Source organism: Pseudophryne corroboree, chromosome 9, assembly GCF_028390025.1.
Source record: "Pseudophryne corroboree isolate aPseCor3 chromosome 9, aPseCor3.hap2, whole genome shotgun sequence".
NCBI lineage: Eukaryota > Metazoa > Chordata > Amphibia > Anura > Myobatrachidae > Pseudophryne > Pseudophryne corroboree.
The window spans coordinates 255,686,115-255,706,172 of record NC_086452.1 but is presented as its reverse complement, the minus strand read 5'-3'; the positions used below and the strand labels follow the sequence as shown (position 1 = coordinate 255,706,172).

At 45.6% G+C, this 20,058-nt stretch overlaps 1 protein-coding gene across 1 annotated transcript in view; it reads left to right on the top strand.

Moving 5' to 3' along the window:
• Positions 1–20,058, top strand: part of PDC (phosducin) — a 110,216-nt gene that overhangs the window by 77,336 nt on the left and 12,822 nt on the right. The window contains exon 3 of the mRNA XM_063938781.1: positions 14,920–15,080. Within this exon, the coding sequence (XP_063794851.1) occupies positions 14,920–15,080 (161 nt within the window). The remainder of the gene's footprint in view (positions 1–14,919; positions 15,081–20,058) is intronic.

Here is a 20,058-nt window from a genome sequence, read left to right as displayed (position 1 = left end):
TGGTGGAAGTAGTAAAAGTGGTCTTACGACTTCCCCTCTGGGATGACCATCGACTCCCAGCAGCAACAACAGCAGCGCCAGCAGCAGTAGGCGTTACACGCAAGGATGCATCGGAGGAATCCCAGGCAGGAGAGGACTCGTCAGAATTGCCAGTGACATGGCCTGCAGGACTATTGGCATTCCTGGGGAAGGAGGAAATTGACACTGAGGGAGTTGGTGGGGTGGTTTGCGTGAGCTTGGTTACAAGAGGAAGGGATTTACTGGTCAGTGGACTGCTTCCGCTGTCGCCCAAAGTTTTTGAACTTGTCACTGACTTATTATGAATGCGCTGCAGGTGACGTATAAGGGAGGATGTTCCGAGGTGGTTAACGTCCTTACCCCTACTTATTACAGCTTGACAAAGGCAACACACGGCTTGACAAATGTTGTCCGCATTTCTGTTGAAATACTTCCACACCGAAGAGCTGATTTTTTGGGTATTTTCACCAGGCATGTCAATGGCCATATTCCTCCCACGGACAACAGGTGTCTCCCCGGGTGCCTGACTTAAACAAACCACCTCACCATCAGAATCCTCCTTGTCAATTTCCTCCCCAGCGCCAGCAACACCCATATCCTCCTCATCCTGGTGTACTTCAACACTGACATCTTCAATCTGACTATCAGGAACTGGACTGCGGGTGCTCCTTCTAGCACTTGCAGGGGGCGTGCAAATGGTGGAAGGCGCATGCTCTTCACGTCCAGTGTTGGGAAGGTCAGGCATCGCAACCGACACAATTGGACTCTCCTTGTGGATTTGGGATTTCGAAGAACGCACAGTTCTTTGCTGTGCTTTTGCCAGCTTGAGTCTTTTCATTTTTCTAGCGAGAGGCTGAGTGCTTCCATCCTCATGTGAAGCTGAACCACTAGCCATGAACATAGGCCAGGGCCTCAGCCGTTCCTTGCCACTCCGTGTGGTAAATGGCATATTGGCAAGTTTACGCTTCTCCTCCGACAATTTTATTTTAGATTTTTGAGTCCTTTTTTTACTGATATTTGGTGTTTTGGATTTTACATGCTCTGTACTATGACATTGGGCATCGGCCTTGGCAGACGACGTTGCTGGCATTTCATCGTCTCGGCCATGACTAGTGGCAGCAGCTTCAGCACGAGGTGGAAGTCGATCTTGATCTTTCCCTATTTTTGGAACCTCAACATTTTTGTTCTCCATATTTTAATAGGCACAACTAAAAGGCACCTCAGGTAAACAATGGAGATGGATGGATACTAGTATACTTATGGATGACGAGTGACTGCCGACACAGAGGTAGCTACAGCCGTGGACTACCGTACTGTGTCTGCTGCTAATATAGACTGGATGATAATGAGATAAAATTAAAATATATATATATCACACTAGTACTGCAGCCGGACAGGTATATATTATGTAATGACGGACCTGCTGGACACTGTCTGTCAGCACTGCAGACTCCTAAAGTAAGCTACTAGTATCAAGAAGATAGAAAAAAAAAAACCACGGGTAGGTGGTATACAATTATGGATGGACGAGCGACTGCCGACACAGAGGTAGCTACAGCCGTGGACTACCGTACTGTGTCTGCTGCTAATATAGACTGGATGATAATGAGATAAAATTAAAATATATATATATATATATCACACTAGTACTGCAGCCGGACAGGTATATATTATGTAATGACGGACCTGCTGGACACTGTCTGTCAGACTCAGCACTGCAGACTCCTAAAGTAAGCTACTAGTATCAAGAAGATAGAAAAAAAAAAACCACGGGTAGGTGGTATACAAATATGGATGGACGAGCGACTGCCGACACAGAGGTAGCTACAGCCGTGGACTACCGTACTGTGTCTGCTGCTAATATAGACTGGATGATAATGAGATAAAATTAAAATATATATATATATCACACTAGTACTGCAGCCGGACAGGTATATATTATGTAATGACGGACCTGCTGGACACTGTCTGTCAGCACTGCAGACTCCTAAAGTAAGCTACTAGTATCAAGAAGATAGAAAAAAAAAACCACGGGTAGGTGGTATACAATTATGGATGGACGAGCGACTGCCGACACAGAGGTAGCTACAGCCATGGACTACCGTACTGTGTCTGCTGCTAATATAGACTGGATGATAATGAGATAAAATTAAAATATATATATATATCACACTAGTACTGCAGCCGGACAGGTATATATTATGTAATGACGGACCTGCTGGACACTGTCTGTCAGCACTGCAGACTCCTAAAGTAAGCTACTAGTATCAAGAAGATAGGAAGAAAAAAAAAACCACGGGTAGGTGGTATACAATTATGGATGGACGAGCGACTGCCGACACAGAGGTAGCTACAGCCGTGGACTACCGTACTGTGTCTGCTGCTAATATAGACTGGATGATAATGAGATAAAATTAAAATATATATATATATCACACTAGTACTGCAGCCGGACAGGTATATATTATGTAATGACGGACCTGCTGGACACTGTCTGTCAGACTCAGCACTGCAGACTCCTAAAGTAAGCTACTAGTATCAAGAAGATAGAAAAAAAAAACCACGGGTAGGTGGTATACAATTATGGATGGACGAGCGACTGCCGACACAGAGGTAGCTACAGCCGTGGACTACCGTACTGTGTCTGCTGCTAATATAGACTGGATGATAATGAGATAAAATTAAAATATATATATATCACACTAGTACTGCAGCCGGACAGGTATATATTATGTAATGACGGACCTGCTGGACACTGTCTGTCAGACTCAGCACTGCAGACTCCTAAAGTAAGCTACTAGTATCAAGAAGATAGAAAAAAAAAAAACCACGGGTAGGTGGTATACAATTATGGATGGACGAGCGACTGCCGACACAGAGGTAGCTACAGCCGTGGACTACCGTACTGTGTCTGCTGCTAATATAGACTGGATGATAATGAGATAAAATTAAAATATATATATATCACACTAGTACTGCAGCCGGACAGGTATATATTATGTAATGACGGACCTGCTGGACACTGTCTGCAGAATGCGTTTATAAAAACACCACACGACGAGTGTTTAACTTTTTCAGGCAGACAATCACAATATACTGGTGGTCAGCAGACAATCACAATACTGGTGGTCAGTGGTCACTGGTCAGTCACACTGGCAGTGGCACTCTGGCAGCAAAAGTGTGCACTGTACTTAAAATATGTACTCCTGCTATAACTGCTCCCCAGTCTCCCCCACAATTAAGCTGTGTGAGCAGTGAGCACTCAGCACAGTCAGATAATGATATACAGTATTACATATGATGCAGCACACTGGGCTGAGCACAGATATGGTATGTGACTGTGTCACACTGTGTATCGTTTTTTTTCAGGCAGAGAACGGATTAATTAAACTGGTGGTCACTGGTCACACTATCAGCAGCAAGTAGTACTCCTCCTAATAATATGCTCCCCAAAATTTGTGTCTCTCTCTAGTACTCTAGTCTAAACGGAGAGGACGCCAGCCACGTCCTCTCCCTATCAATCTCAATGCACGTGTGAAAATGGCGGCGACGCGCGGCTCCTTATATAGAATCCGAGTCTCGCGATAGAATCCGAGCCTCACGAGAATCCGACAGCGGGATGATGACGTTCGGGCGCGCTCGGGTTAACCGAGCAAGGCGGGAAGATCCGAGTCGCTCGGCCCCGTGTAAAAAAACCTGAAGTTAGGGCGGGTTCGGATTCCGAGGAACCGAACCCGCTCATCACTAATACCTATCCTCACTGCTAGGTCACATTCTTCTCAATTTCCAGACCACCCACATGCATTCAGAACCCAGCCAACCTGATCCCCATCTCCCCTGTCCCCTCCCTTCCTTTCTCCTGTGCACTCTGGATTGCTAGATAAATCTGCCACAAGCAGCCAACTATCCACGACCTCTTCATCTCCCACTCTTTTAACCTTCTTGCCATCACTGAAACCTGGCACTCCTCATCTGACATCACCTCCCCTGCTGCCCTCTCCTATGGAGGCCTCTCCTTCACCCACTCGGTCAGACCTGATGACCACCAGGGTGGAGGTGTGGGCATCCTTCTCTCCCCAAACTGCACCTTTCGTGTCATCCCACCTGATCATCCTCGGTGACTTTAACATCCCTATTGACATCACTAATGCTGCTTCCACTAATCTTCTTGACCTTTGCACCTCCTTTGGACTTTCTCATTGGACCTCCACCCCTACTCACAATCTTGGCCACTCCCTCGACCTTGTCTTCACCCACCGATGTGATCTCTCTGATTTCTCAAACTCTTCCTTCCCTCTCTCTGACCACCTTCTGCTTTCTTTCTCCCTCTCATCTTCCCTTCTCCTCTCACCATCCACCAGACGCAATCTCGGGTCTCCCGACCCCGCTATCCTGTCCTCCCTCGACACTTTCCGCTCTCCTCTTTCCACTATGACTTGTCCCAACCACGTAGCCTCCTTCCATAACTCTTCCCTAACCGCTGCTCTCAACTTTTTGGCCCCCCTCTCTTCTGTCCCCCTCCGCCACTCCAAACCCCAACCTTGGCACACCAAACTAACACGATTCTTACAAAATGTTCACGCTCCGCTGAACGGTCCTGGAGGAAATCTCACTCTCTTGCGGACTTCCTCCATTTCAAGTTTATTCTCTCCTCCTACAGCTCTGCTCTTTCCCTCACCAAGCAATCCTTTACAAGTACTCATCTCTTCTCAGTCCTCGAGTCCACGCTGTCTCTTTGAAACTTTCAACTCTCTCCTTCACCCACCTCCTCCTACCCTCCCATCCTCCCTCACTGCCACTGACTTTGCCTCCTTCATCTCCAAAATTGAGGATATCCGACATATCTCCTCCCGTCACCCCTCTGCCCCATCATCCTTCTCCTCCATCTATCCCACCCTGTCCTCCTTCCATCCCACTACAACCAAGTATTATACTCCCCCCCTCAGCCTGCCCCCTGGACTCTTCTCCGCTACCTCTCCCCCACTGCCTGCTCCCACCTTCCTCACTTCTTTAACCTTTCGCTCTCTACCAGCATCTTTCCCTCACCATTCAAACATGCTCTGGTCTCACCTATTCTAAAAATAACAACCTTGATCCTTCATCACCCACTAGCTACTGCCCCATCTCTCTTCTCCCATTCGCCTCCAAACTACGTGAACATCTGGTCTACAGCCATCTCACAACCTACCTATCTGACAACTCCATCCTTGACCCACTACAATCTGGCTTTCACCCACTCCACTCCACTGAGACTGCCCTGGTGAAAGTCACCAATGACCTGCTTTCGGCCAAATCCAGGGGCCATTTCTCTCTGCTCATCCTTCTGGACCTCTCTGCTGCCATTGACATCATGGATCATCCTCTCTTCCTCCACACACTCCAAAACGTCGGCTAAACTAGCACAGTCCTTGACTGGTTTACCTCTTACCTCACTAACCGCTCATTCTCTGTGTCTGCCTCTGGCACCACCTCACACCCTTCCATCCTTCCTGTTGGTGTCCCTCAAGGTTCTGTCCTAAGCCCCCTACTGTTCTCCCTGTACACTTCTTCCCTGGTTGCGCTCATTAACTCCTTTGGCCTTCAATACCACCTCTATGCTGATGACACACAACTCTACCTCTCCTCTCCTTATCTGTCCCCCTATGTCGTCTCTCAGGTTTCCAGCTACCTCTCCACCATCTCCTTCTGGATGTCTGAGCACTCTCTGAAGCTCAACATGGAAAAAACTGAACTCATTATCTTTCCCCCAGCCAGAGTAACACCCCCTACCAATATCTCTATCACTGTTGACAACACCATCATCTCCCCTGTTCCCCAACTCTCCTGCTTGGGCATCACTCTTGACTCCTCCCTCTCCTTTGCACCCCACATCCACTCACTGGTCATCTCACGACTACTGCAATGTTCTCCTCACTTGCTCCCATCTTGCTCCCCTCCAATCTGTCCTCAACTCCGCAGCTAGGCTTATCTTCCTCTCCTGCCACTCCACATCTGCCACTCTCCTTTGACAAAATCTGAACTGGCTCCCTTTCCCCTGCAGAATCCTCTTCAAACTCCTCACACTCACATACAAGGCCATCTCTAATTCCACAGCTCCCTACATCTCCAACTTCCTCTCCCTTCAAACTCACTCCCGACCACTATGGTCGGCCAATGACCATCGCCTCTCCTCTACCCTGGTCACTGCTTATTATGCTCGAGTTCAAGATTTTGCCCATGTGGCACCCCTTCAGTGGAAAGCACTCCCCCGCTCCATTAGACTCTCCCCGACATTGCAAAGCTTCAAACGGGCACTGAAAACCCACCTATTCATCAAAGCATACCCTTCCAATGCATAACCTAGTCCTGAGGCTACTCCTCCATCCCCCTGCCTCATGCCTAGAACATCTTTGCTTACATACTGTTACCAGGCTACCTCCCGCTTGCTTCATGTCATCTGTCTGTTGCCCCTTCCCACTACATTGTTAGCTCTTCAGAGCAGGGCCCTCTTGCATCTTGTTGTCAAAGCCCTCTTCTTGACAATTTCATTCGCAGCTCTCTCCTACTCAGCGACCATCTTTACCCGCTTTTTCTCCTGCTGGCAAAAGCCCATCTCTATCTATGGCCACCAACTCCTAGTAGTACGATGATTACTCCCTCACTACTTACATCCTACCTGTATTATGTTTTGAGAACTGTGGTGCTCTTTGTTACCTGTACTCTATTTTTGTTATTTATTTACTGCAATGCTAAGTTTTGTCACCCTGTACTGTCCTTTGTACGGTGCTGCAAAACACTTGTGGCACCCTATAAATAAAATATAATAATAATAACTGGGTGCAGGGAAGAAGGCAGGTCGGGTCTGGAAGTATTCAGCAAGAGCGGCCAGCACAATTATTGATGTAGCTGCAGTGTATAATACAACCCTGTCAGTGAGCCCCCCGACACCTGCCGGGACTTAAGCGGCAGCCTATATTGCCTAGCGGTAAATCCGCTTCTGAGTCTACCATCGCGTAGGATCATTGCTGCTACTTCCCAATGTGAATGGGGTTATAGGCAAAGACAATGTAAAAAAACAGAATGCTGCAGATGTACTTCAAGGTCCATTCTTCAATCCAGGCGTGCTGGGTATCCAATTTAGTTTCATAATATAACAGCACCAATAGAATCTTACGGGGGCTGCTTTTCGCACACAAAAATGGAGCGACCGCAGAAGATATCAGTCCAATATCCCTCTTCATACATTATTGGGATATTACATTTTTGTGTTAATCCTTAGAAAATGTGAAATGGTGTTAATAAATAGACCCCTTAGAGCTACCAATTCTCAAACAGAAGTTTCTATTCCTTTCTTATTACTTTCTTATACAACCACCTAGTTTTTTTACAGTATAACAAACTCACCTCTCTGTCAACAACAAATGAACAGCTACAGTCAATGAAAAGTAATTAGCTGCAAGGATTGATCATGAATCTGAATGGACATACAAAAAATATTTTGTGGACCCAATGCATATCTTAGGGTAAAAGTAATAAAGTGTATATTGGTGCTGAACCAGAAGGGTAAATGTGAGTTCCAAACAACAGCAAAAAAATGTACAGATGGAGCTGCGGAAAAAAAACAGAGCTAATTGCATACATAAACTGCAATTCAAAGAACTTCAATCTGCTAACAAAAAAGGTACAGTAACAGCTGTTTACAGCCAACTAAATGGATATGCCCACTTCACAGTTATTATATTGGTATACATTTGTAACAGTTCTAAATGTCGGATATCAATATAAAGGATCATGTAGTGCATACTATTTCTAAATAGCACAGAGTATAATGAAAGCAAAGCTACATATTAATGTATATTTAAATTAGCACAATGTCCAATACAAACAAATGGTGCTAAATGCGTTTACATACTTGGTATCAATCCAATAGATACTACAGTAGTTCTCACCACAGGTTCTATTCTCCTTCTATGGGTGTCATGGACACCCACAGAGGGGGAATCAACCAACTTTGCCAGTATTCTGGTGGCAGTATAGTACCCCTGTCAGGATCCCTGCATATGTATTGAGACAGCCGGGATCCCAAAGGGAGGTATTTTAACCGCATACCCTATGCAACTGCTGTCAAAGATAAACAACATGTTTGGATATCCATCATTTAGAACTGTTACATGTATACATTAATAGGATAATTTCCAAAGAGTGTATACAGGAAGCTGATACAAATAGCATTTCTTTGTTTTATTTCAACTCTTTGGCAGTTCAGGTCTGGTATATGTACGCATGTACAGTATGTATGTATGAGAGTACCCCTTCTGGTTCAATACTTTTAAACAAACATCATTGAAAAATGTGTGTACTATAACCCCATATAAAAATAAAAGCAGTCTTATTAAAATTTACTCTTGTGGACCCAAGTATTTACTCCTTACAGGTTGGGTGACATCTCTTTTCAAACAAGGAACATAGTCAAAGAGAGACTATATATTGTAGTACAGGTTGAGTATCCCTTATCCAAAATGCTTGGGACCAGAAGTATTTTGGATATCGTATTTTTCCGTATTTTGGAATAATTGCATACCATAATGAGATATCATGGAGATGGGACCCAAGTCTAAGCACAGAATGCATTTATGTTACATATACACCATATACACACTGCCTGAAGGTCATTTTTGCCAATATTTTTAATAACTTTTTGCATTAAACAAAGTTTGTATACATACACACAATTCATTTATGTTTTATATAAACCTTATAAACACAGCCTGAAGGTCATTTAATACAATATGTTTAATAACGTTGTATATTAAACAAAGTTTGTGTACATTGAGCCATCAGAAAACAAAGGTTTCACTATCTCACTCTCACTCAAAAAATTCTGTATTTCGGAATATTTGCATATGGGATACTCAACCATAATGGCTATTATTTTGTTTATATAATACAAAAACCCCAATATGCATACATCAAATAATAAATGTAACTGCTTATCCGAAGCTCTTTACTCTTTAGCGTTCATACAGTAAATTAGCTCAAATCAGATGTTAATAGGGGAGGTATTACACAATCAGAGGAAACTGAAGTATTGTTCATTTCATTTTTCATCACAGAAATAGACTTCACCAGATAGCTAAAATGAATAAAAAATTGAATCATTTATAATGCATAGACATTGGGCCCGATCCAGCTTCGATTGTAGAAGTATACAAATCACTATTCGGTGATTTCCGCACTTCTGTGCATGTGCGCAGGTGTGAGGACTTAAACTGCGATCACAGTCTAAGTCCAAGTGGGAAGCGGTGATGGGGACAGCTTTGCAGCATTTAGGGGTGTCACCGCGGTGTTGGGGGATGTGTGGTACGGACAATGGAGACTTTTACGGGCCTCTTGTGGGGCGAGCCGCGGTGGCTGCGCGATGTCACACGCAGCCGCTGTGACCCAAAACATGGCGGCCCTGGGACAAGGGACTACCCTAAAGATGCGAGTGATTTACTGTTTAGCGAAGCGTTTGCATTTCAACGGAAGGGGGGAGGACCCGGCCCCCCGCATGCCAGAGAAAGGAGTTGTAGTTTTGCTGGCTGCAGTGGCTTCCAGACTGTTCAAGTTCCTGCATCTGATTCTATCGTCAGAGATCTGCATTAACCAAGTGAACCTGTAGCCAGGGCCACACTGGCCCACAGGGGCACATGGGGAAGCCCCCGGCGGGCCCCACAGTTTGGGGCCCCACTTTCCCTAGGGATCAGGCTCCAGACTGTGCACTAATTATACATTATAAATATCTTACATTATACTGTACAGAACTATGGTGTATTTTCTACAGTGCATTTCTGTTATTACTCTGGTACATTATCATGCATGCATTAGATTTTTACTCTATATATCTAATGGTTAGTCAAGCCTCTGAGGTGACTAGCCACACCCTCTCTGAAACTGACCACACCCCTAAGCATGGACCCTACCACTGCATTCACCCAGTGGGCCATTCATTCCCCAGTCTGACACTGTCTGTAGCTGATTCTGCCTTCAGTGATCTGCATTCACAAAGTGTGTCTTCATCTCATAGAGGGGCAGATGTAATAAGACTAAGAGAGAGATAAAGTACCAACCAATCAACCTGATCCTGTTATTTTTCAAACACAGCCTGTAACATGGCAGTTAGGAAATGATTTGCTGCAGGGGCGGGACTACTATTGGTCCAGCAGGTGCATTACACTGGGGTCCCTGAGGACCAAGGGGCCCATTGCTGCCCAGTCCTGTAATGAGTTGTCCCCTGCCCCCCTTCCCCACGGACCATTTTGAGCAATGTCAGAAGAATGGCCTAGTACAGAGAGCAATGTGGGCTCCAATGCCAGAGTGACCTGCTGATACAGATCTGCAGCTCTGATCTGTCTGCTTATTTGCTGTAGTGGCTGCATGGGATTAGTGATCTTTGGAGGCTTGGCTGCAGAAGTCTGTTGGTTGGCTCCTATTCCCTTTATCTCTTGAATCTGCCTTGCACTGTTTGCTGGTCATAGAGCTTAGTTGCAGCGGGAGCCCTTGTCCCTCTGTGTCAGGTCCTAGTTCTGTTGGAATACTGTCTTCCATTTTTCCACAGCTGCAGCTCTGCAAAATGCCTGTTGTTTGTTCCTGTAACCAGGCTATCCTTTGTGCCTGTTTCATGTGCTGTCTGTAGGAGTACATTGTATGAATATTGTCTTCCATTCTTCCACAGCTGCAGCTCTGCAGATTCCCTGTTGTTTGTTCCTGTAACCAGTCCATCATTTGTGCTCCTGTTTCATGTGCTGTCTGTAGGAGTATATTGTATTGTTCATTGGATACTAAACAGCAAACACCACCTGAGTATCTAGCACTTCTGCTATGCTGTAATAATCTCCTAACAGTAGTATTGCTCCTTAGTGTCAGTTATTGAAGTTGCCAGGAGTAACATCCACTGGCATGGAGCATTCTGTGTTATTTGTATATCTGTTCTGTTCTCTCTGTCTGAACTCCATTGTTATTTACTTCTGTTGTTGCCAGAAGTTACTACTGCTGGTATAGAGCATTCCTTATTATTTATTATGTACCATTTGATATATGTTCCTTATCTGTCTCTTTAATCAGATTACCCTGTCTGTTATACCCCTTTTACACCTACGAGCACGGGTCGCAGCCGGGAGCCTGACACGGGAGCTGCCCCCTGCTGCGACCCGTGCTCGGTCCCTTTCCCATTAGCAGTCACAACCCGGCATATGCCGGGTTGGTGACGCTTCTAGCTACACGGCAGGGGCGGCGCAGGGAGATCACATGATCTCCCAGCGCCGCCCATCCATACAGTGTAAACGGGAGCCGTGTCGCATCGACACGGCTCCCGTTTACACTACACCCTACCCGGATCATTCCCGTGTCCTACCCAGGTAAATAGCCGGGTAGGATTCACGGGTCACTTGATCCGGGTTTACCCTTTTCCACTTGCCAAAAACACGGGTAAATGCGCGCCCCCGTGCATTTACCCGTGTTTTTTGAGCTAGTGGAAAAGGGGTATTAGTCGGTTATTGCCATCTCTCCAGACTACTTCCTCATTGCTGTTATCATTGGTGCACCACTCATTCTGTATCTGTCAATACCCAGGTATCTTGTTAGTACCTTTACCCTATTACTATTCTTTGTTATTAATTAATTTTTCCCTTGTCTCGTTCTTGTCTTTTTGTATTCTTGGTCTTGTCTTTGTTGTATTTTTACCGGCATTGATCCAGGTCACTTTGGGTTGAGCTCGTACTACCGCCAGCTTTGTATGACCTGGTGGCATCCCAGTACCGGTAGGCATGTTCTGCCTTATGGGAAAAGTGGCTGTTATAGGCAAGAAGACCCGCTGGTGAGTTCTACAAGTCTCAACCCTGGGTGTTTACAGGTTACTGCCCAGAAGATCCTCTGCAACCCATCCACTGCAGAGAAGAAGTCCCTACAATAGTAACACCTGCCCTTTACCTTAGGGAGGCAGTACTGATCTGGTGTGTGATGGACTGATGGAGGAGTCCTGCCACATACTGTATCAGTGCTAATGATCACAGCCACATACTGCCTCTAATCAGTAGATAGCTGTACATTTTTTCTGATTCACTGCTGTGAATTAAAGGCAACTCATAACCGGTATTAACTGCACTGTCAGAGACTGCCTGACTGAGTGAGGTCCCCTGTCACAGAAAGATCAGAGGCCGCTGTGTCCTACCCCACCAAGGTACATACCTCCTGTTATCTGAATGCACCGGACATTATTCTTGTAACCCTGTCACCCACTGTCTCTCCTTGTCACTCACTGGCTCTCCCATCACCCTCTGCCTTCCACTGTCACCCTCTGCCTCCCCTTGCCTTCCGTTGTCACCATCTGTCTCTCTATGTGAACCTCTGCCTCCCCCTGCCTTATGCTGTCACCCACTTCTGTGTGGCATATTGTGAACTTGAGTTGGGGTGGAGGAGAGGGGCCCAAATTATATTTTTGGGCCCACCACTCACAAGTTCCACCACTGATTGGCTGGTACTTTATCTCTCTCAACTTTATCACTCTATAAGACTTAGTACAACTCCACCACTGTCTCCAGTGACCTGCATTTACAAAGTGCATCTGCATCTGATTTTGCATCAGTGACCTGCACTCACAGAGTGCATCTACAGTACACCAGTCTTCAGAGCATACTGTAACAAGGATGTCATCTCCAGCTACCTTCATACAAATGGATCCTGCTGTGGCGTTGCCATGGGTTTTGGCGATTCCTTAAAGTCACATGTCATGACTGCATGCATACTGTGTGCCCTGGGTAAGCGGCACTCTCTTTACCTAAGATTTTAAAAGTGATTTGATTTTGTGTATAAAAATATCCACTGTGCTGTGTCCTGAATATGACCTGGGGGGTGGAGGGAGATAGTTCATGCTCTTCTTTGGAGTCTGGAAACAGAAAATAAGCTTGTATCAGTAATAAAAGGTTGTGTACTAAAGCTTCTTGCATCACTACTCAAGTAACCAGATCTTTCAGACCAGGTCAAGAGGTGACTGATTGATTCATTAATGTCCAGCAACAAGAGAGTTAAAACCCAAGGGTGGGAGCTGTTTCCTGGAGTAGCTGCCAGGGATAAGAAGGGGCTGAGGTCAGCACCAAGTGTTCACTTGCAAGGGAGTAACATCATGCTAAGAGTAAGCCCCAGTTTCTGCTTTCCGTGGTCTCCCTCCACTCAGATGAACTGAAATCTCAGCGTAAGATTATGTTAGGTTTTTTCGACTTTAGTTCTTTTTATTTGCTTGAAGTTAATTGTGCATTCCATAATTGTATGTCTTGATTTTTACCTGTTTTTCTGTATAACTTAACTCTGGAGATATTTTTCAATAAATCCTAAGAATTTATCAGCGTCTCTCTGTGTCTTTTATGAATTCACTTGCCTGTAAAGACCCATGCTACATATATGTAATAACTGTGGATCTATAAGTGTGACTTTAGTATCAGGCCATTCCAAGAATGCCATTAAATAATCTGCGTGGTGGCAACTTGAAAAAAAAAACTCACGTCATGACCTCCCATCTGTGACAGATTGGCGTATCTGAATGAAGACTGGGGGGATGTGGTAACACCAGCATTTGTTCAGTCCACATTAATCTTAAACATCTATCATCTAAACTGTCCTGCACACTCAATCCAGTAATCCAGGTGTGCAATTATCCTCTGGAGTTTCATCTACATCTTATTCTCAGTACTGTGCAGTACACTAATATCTATTCTCCTGCATGCTGTCAACAGTACAACAGGCACTTCATTGTGGCCACTTCTACAACCTGTACATGCTATGTATTATAGCTCTCAGTACAGTAACTATCAAATACTACATTAACAGGGAAATTCAATTAGCTGTGGTAGCTTGAGGCTATCTCCCTTTTTCACCCCCATTAAATTAACAGGGCTAATTGAATCCCCCCTAAGTCTGTTCATACACAAACCAGGTCAAGAGGTGACATCTCCCCCGAACATTGGTATAATGAGAAGGAGTCTAATCAAGACTTAGGTGCCTATTTACTAAGCCTTGGAGAGAGATAAAGTGGATGGAGACAAAGTTATTTTTCAAACACAGTCTGTAACATGGCAGTTAGGAGCTGATTGGCTAGTACTTTATCTTCATCCACTTTATCTCTCTACAAGACATAGTAAGCTTCAAATCTTCAGCTATCCTCCTACATACAAAGTTAATTCCATGGGTCCTGATCCAAATTCACAAAAACCTTTAAACGTGACAAGAGTATGTTTAAATGACTGTACATGAACGAGCCTGTCTTCTACTTTTTCATATTGCCAACATTTGTACAATAGATGCCACTGGAGGTCGATTGCCATACTAATATACAAAGGGAGTTTATTATTCTAGTTTTTGGGCTTCATCTCATCACATATACATTGCTTACTGAGTAGGATTATAATATTTTAGTTTGTGTTCTGGTGTTGGTTTATTTGCTAATACTATTCATTAAAAGATAAAACTAAATTACTGTACAGTCTACAGTTACCTCGTTCCATTAAACAAGATGAGTGAATGTCATATAGTTCATGCAACACATACTGTAGTATAGTATTTTCTAAGTATCCAAACAAATGAGCTTTGAGCTTTAAAATACTACTTTAACTTGCTTAACTGTTGTTTTACTTACAGATGTACCCATATTACATACACTTTGTGACAAATAAGGAGCTACAGAAACAGAAATATATTGAGCAGTGATTGAAAATAGTAAATACTGATGATTACTATGGACAGACTTGCAGAATTTACTTTCACTTACTTCCATAACTTTCACATTATCAAATTAGCCTCTATTTTAACCAATTTAATTTTAATATAGTGTAGTGTTGTTAAGATACAGTATGTATTATTTGTTGCTGCATTTAACACTGCTTATTTATACAGGACCTAAAGGTGTCATACATGACTGGAGAAAGTTCAAGCTAGTCAGTGAAGACCAAGAAGCACTAGCTGCGAGCAAAAAGGAAATCATCCGGCAAATGTCTTCCCCGTACAAATCAATAAGCAAAGAGGAAAAGGACACAAGAGAAAAATTCACCCGTAAGGTAATAGCATTTTAATAGCAAGTTACACAGTGATTATGAGCTTTAAGGTTAAGTGGGGCCAACCACAAGAGTGACCCACTTAACCTCACCGTCTACCGCAGACCGCAAAGTTCCCACCATTGGATATAATGTAGCGCCACTGCGCTACATTGTATCCACTCTACTCCGCCTGACTGACAGTGCAGGACCACACAGCCAATCAGGAGAGTGCCATGACATGGCGCTCCCTGATTGGCTGAAGGGACCCTCTTTGACAGGAGTCAAGGGGGGTCCCGCCAGTCAGGGAAAGGGGTTCCATGTGTAAACATGGGACCCCTTTCAGTTCGTGGACCGGGTGTTTCATTTTTTAATTTTTACAAGTACGTGGATTATAACATTTAAGAAGACCGGTCTACACCGGATTCTTTGTAAGTATAATTTTATTTACAGGTACCCCTGGATTCTACTGGTCAAGAGAACCGAGTGCTTCGTGTCAACATAGGTAAGTATGTATGTAAGTGTGCATGTATGTTTATTAAACTTTTACTTTCACGGTGTCTGTGTGCAGGGCCGTTTCTAGACAATTTGGCTCCCAGTGCGAGATTTAAAAATGCGCCCCCCCCCCCCCCATTGCTATAAAAAAAATTGCGCCCCCCCCATATAGCTATAAAAAGAAAAAGTATGCGCGCGCCTGAGGCGCGCGCGCTCCCGACAAGGCGTGGCCTCATCTGATATCATCACGCCCACCACAGGGGGGAAAAAATAAAAAAAGTCCCCATTTTACACATTACAGCAGCCAAGTTGTCCCCATTTTACACAATGCGGCAGGCAGGTGTCCCCATTTTACAGAGCGCAGCAGGCAGATATCCCCATTTTACACAGTACGCAGGCAGGTATCCCCATTTTACACAGTGCGGCAGGCAGATATCCCCATTTTACACAGCGCGGCAGGCAGATATCCCCATTTTACAAAGTGTGGCAGGCAGGTATCCCCATTTTACACAGTGCGGAAGGCAGATATCCCCATTTTACACAGTACGCAGGCAGGTATCCCCATTTTACACAGTGCGGCAGGCAGGTGTCCCCATTTTACACAGTGCGGCAGGCAGGTGTCCCCATTTTACACAGTGCGGCAGGCAGGTGTCCCCATTTTACACAGTGAGGCAGGTGTCCCCATTTTACACAGTGAGGCAGGTGTCCCCATTTTACATAGTGCGGCAGCCAGGCGCCCATTTTACACAGTGCGGCAGGCAGGTGTCCCCATTTTACACAGTGCGGAAGACAGGTGACCCCATTTTACACAGTGCGGAAGGCAGGTGCCCCCATTTTACACAGTGCGGCAGGCAGGTGTCCCCATTTTACACAGTGAGGCAGGTGTCCCCATTTTACACAGTGCGGCAGGCAGGCCCCCATTTTACACAGCGTGGCAGGCAGGCCCCCATTTTACACAGCGTGGCAGGCAGGCCCCCATTTTACACAGCGTGGCAGGCAGGTGTCCCCATTTTACACAGTGCAGCAGGCAGGTATCCCCAGTGTGGCAGGCAGGTATCCCCAGTGTGGCAGGCAGGTGTCAAGTGGTGGGGGGGAAGGAAGGGGGAGAGAGAGAGATATACTTACATGTTCCGCTCTTCGGATCCCGCCGCCGGACGTCCCTCGCGCCGGCCGCCGCCGCCGCCGCCTCCTTCCAGGCTTCTCTCCTCCCTCTCCCCGAGCGCTCCTGCTCGGGGGGCGGGGCTTCGTGGAATGACGCGTTTGCGTCATGACGTCACGACGCAAACGCGTCATTTCGCGAAACTCCGCCCCCTCGAGCAGGAGCGCTCGGGGAGAGGGAGGAGAGGAGGAAATAACACTTAAAGTGGCGCGGCGGGCGCCCCGTGCGGTTGCACGGCTCGCCCGCCGCTAGAAACGGCACTGTCTGTGTGTTGTTTTTATTTGGGTATTTTTTTGTAGTAGAACTACAGGTACCAGCGGGCCCGTTCCCCCCCCCCCCCCACATGCTGGTACTTGTGGTTCTCCAAGTACCAGCTTGCGGGGGAGGCTTGCTGGGACTTGTAGTTCTGCTACAAAAACAATATTCTATTTTGACACAAAAGGCTATCAGCCTCCCATCTACCGTCCACGAATGGGGGGGACAGCCTTGGGCTTCATCCCTGGTCCTTGGGTGGCTGGAGGGGGGGACCCCTTGATTTAAGGGGTCCCCACTCCTCCAGGGTACCCCGGCCAGGGATGACTAGTTGGGGATTTAATGCCAGGGACCAATATAAAAGTGGCATTATCTCTCGGACTAGTGGAGCCCGGTGCTGGTGTAAAAAAATACGGGGGACCCCTACGTTTTTTGTCCCCCGTATTTTTGGCACCAGGATCAGGCGCAGAGCCCGGTGCTGGTTGTTTAGATATGGGGGAACCCCAGTCAGTTTTCTCTCTGTATTTTTACAACCAGGACCGGCTCAAAGAGCCCAAGGCTGGTTATGCTTAGGAGGGGGGACCCCACGCAATTTTAATTTTTTATTTTTACACTAAACAGACCCTTTCCCATAGATAACCATGCACAGATCTGATCCGTGCATGATTATCCAAACTCGCCTGGAAAAAGCAGGTCTATTTTTTTGCTGCTTTTTTTAACGAATCGCAAAAAAATACACCCGCAATTGAGCATTCAGAGACTAACACCCAAATACGAATGAATAGTAAATTCCCGTGTTGTATGAACAAACAGCCGCGTTTGACCAATGGTCTATTCATTCGTATTTCTGAACTTTGCCATCAAAATGATTACGAATAGCCCAAACACTGCTGAGATTTGTGCTTAGTAAATTCCTGTGTTGCCACTTAGAAAAAAAATAAAAAATCGTACAAACTCGGAATTTTAGTAAATATACCCGTTAGTGTTTTCAGATTTTGGAAGTACAGTATTTAGAGCGGGATTGAGGGTGTTGGTAAAATGTGTAATACGTGAAAAGGTATTGATTGCGCTTAGCGGGCCTCTGTTTCTTCAGAGGTTTCATTTTCCCTATCTACCTTGGTACGTTCTGTTTGTGAAGAGAGGCGGGTTTCTTTTTCTTCAGAGGTTTCCTTCTCCCTATTTATACAGGTACTCTGTCTTTGTAAAGAAAGGTGAGCCATATTTTCTTCAGAGGTTTCACCTTGCCTATGTAAACAGGTTCGCTTTCTTTGAAAGAATAGGCGAGTACAGTACTTCTCTGCTACAGAGTTTCTGTTTGACGCGAGAAACTAGTCTCTCTCGGTCTTCTGAGTGGCAATGTTCTCTCTCTAGGCTATCCTCATGAGGCAATGTTCTCGCTCCCCGATTGTGGTGCCTCTGGTGCTAAACAAAAACCTTATTAATACAATATACACTAGTTAGTGCAATAAAATAAATATTTATTCAATAAATTTACAGAGGTAAAGTAAAATATTCTACATAAAAAATTCATACCACCTACCTTATTCGTACCAATGTTCTCTCTCAGAGCAAGCCTACTCGCAATGCGCACCCTTTTACCCTCAGCACTGACATGACCAAGTGAAAATTTTCTCCTAGGCATTTGAAATCTTAAACCGGTTAAAATAATAATTCACAGCTCTTTTACCAACATTTAGAGATGTTAGTACAAAAAAGTACAGTACAAATCAATGACGCTGGCTTACAAATAAGTTTATCACGGTACACAGTACACATCTGCCATCATGTTCTGACTGGTTGCTAGGGATGGCCATCGGTGACAGTACCATCAATGGTTGCCATCAATGGGTAAAACTGCATGACTCATTGATGGTACGCAGCTATGGTATGGAATACCATTGATGGTTTCTACCACTAAATGTTTGCACGCACATGACTCCTGGGATTCGGGATTGAAAAACACTCTCTGTAGGAAGCAGGGAGAGTGGAAGTGGAGGGCAGTGAAGAAGGGTGTATGGAAGAGCAAGGGAGCAACGTGGGATGGTGGGTGTAGGTGGGGAGCAGCATGGGTGGGAGGATGTAGTGAGCAGTGAGGTAGGGTGGGTGTAGGTAGCAATACTTGCTATTAGGCGGGCAGCCATCGACGCACACTGACAGCGCCAGTGGCATTTCAAATGTAGTGCTGGCCGCCAGCCAGTCACAACGGGCAGTCCGGCAGCCAATCAGGAGACGCTGCTGCGGGGTATTCCCTGATTGGCTGCCGGTACACCAGCTCCGATTGGCTAGCAGCCGGCACTACATTTGAAATGCCACCGGCGTGGTCAGTGTGTGTTCATGGCTGCCCACCTAGGCTTTAAACACCCAGGTGCCACCCGGGCCGCACAGCCGGGAAGCTGTGATATAGTGCTTAGCGCTGCCCAGCAAAACTGCGCATGCACAATCTAATCCCGTGAATCCCGGGATTGGAGCCAGAATCCTGGGATTGGCCTCACTAACCCTAATAGAGCCAGAGCTTCCCACAACTTCAAGCAAGCAAATCCAAGGTCGCTATGTTCTCAAATAGTACTGAAGTTCTCCACAGCATCTTGGAAGTCCAAGAATCCTACTGAGGAGCTATTCACTGCATCAAGCAAGTCCAAGGATCTAGTCTTTCATAACAAAATCTTATATATAAAATAAATTGGTCTGTTTGTTTGTGTGTCCAGTTATGCATTCGTACACCACTGCACCGATTGACATGACACCAATACAAGGTGGTCCAGTTGGATCCTGGCCAGGTTTGAGTGGGGTTAGGGTCCTGGTCGGAAGCTCTTCTCAGCCTTTCACTGTATTGATTCAGACAAAAACTTCACAGAGTGGTAACATTAGATCCCAGAAAACATAACAGGGGGATGAGGTCCTGGTCGTACCTCCTGTTGGTTACGCTGGGCAGAACTTTGACCCAGGGAGCCTGTTTTGGGCCTTCCACTGGATGGATTTGGATGAAAACTTCACAGAGTGGTAATATTGGATCCCAGAAGACATACTAGGAGGTTGAGGTCCTGGTTGGACCTCCTGTTAGTGTTTACCAGGCAGCAATTTGACCCAGTGAGCCTA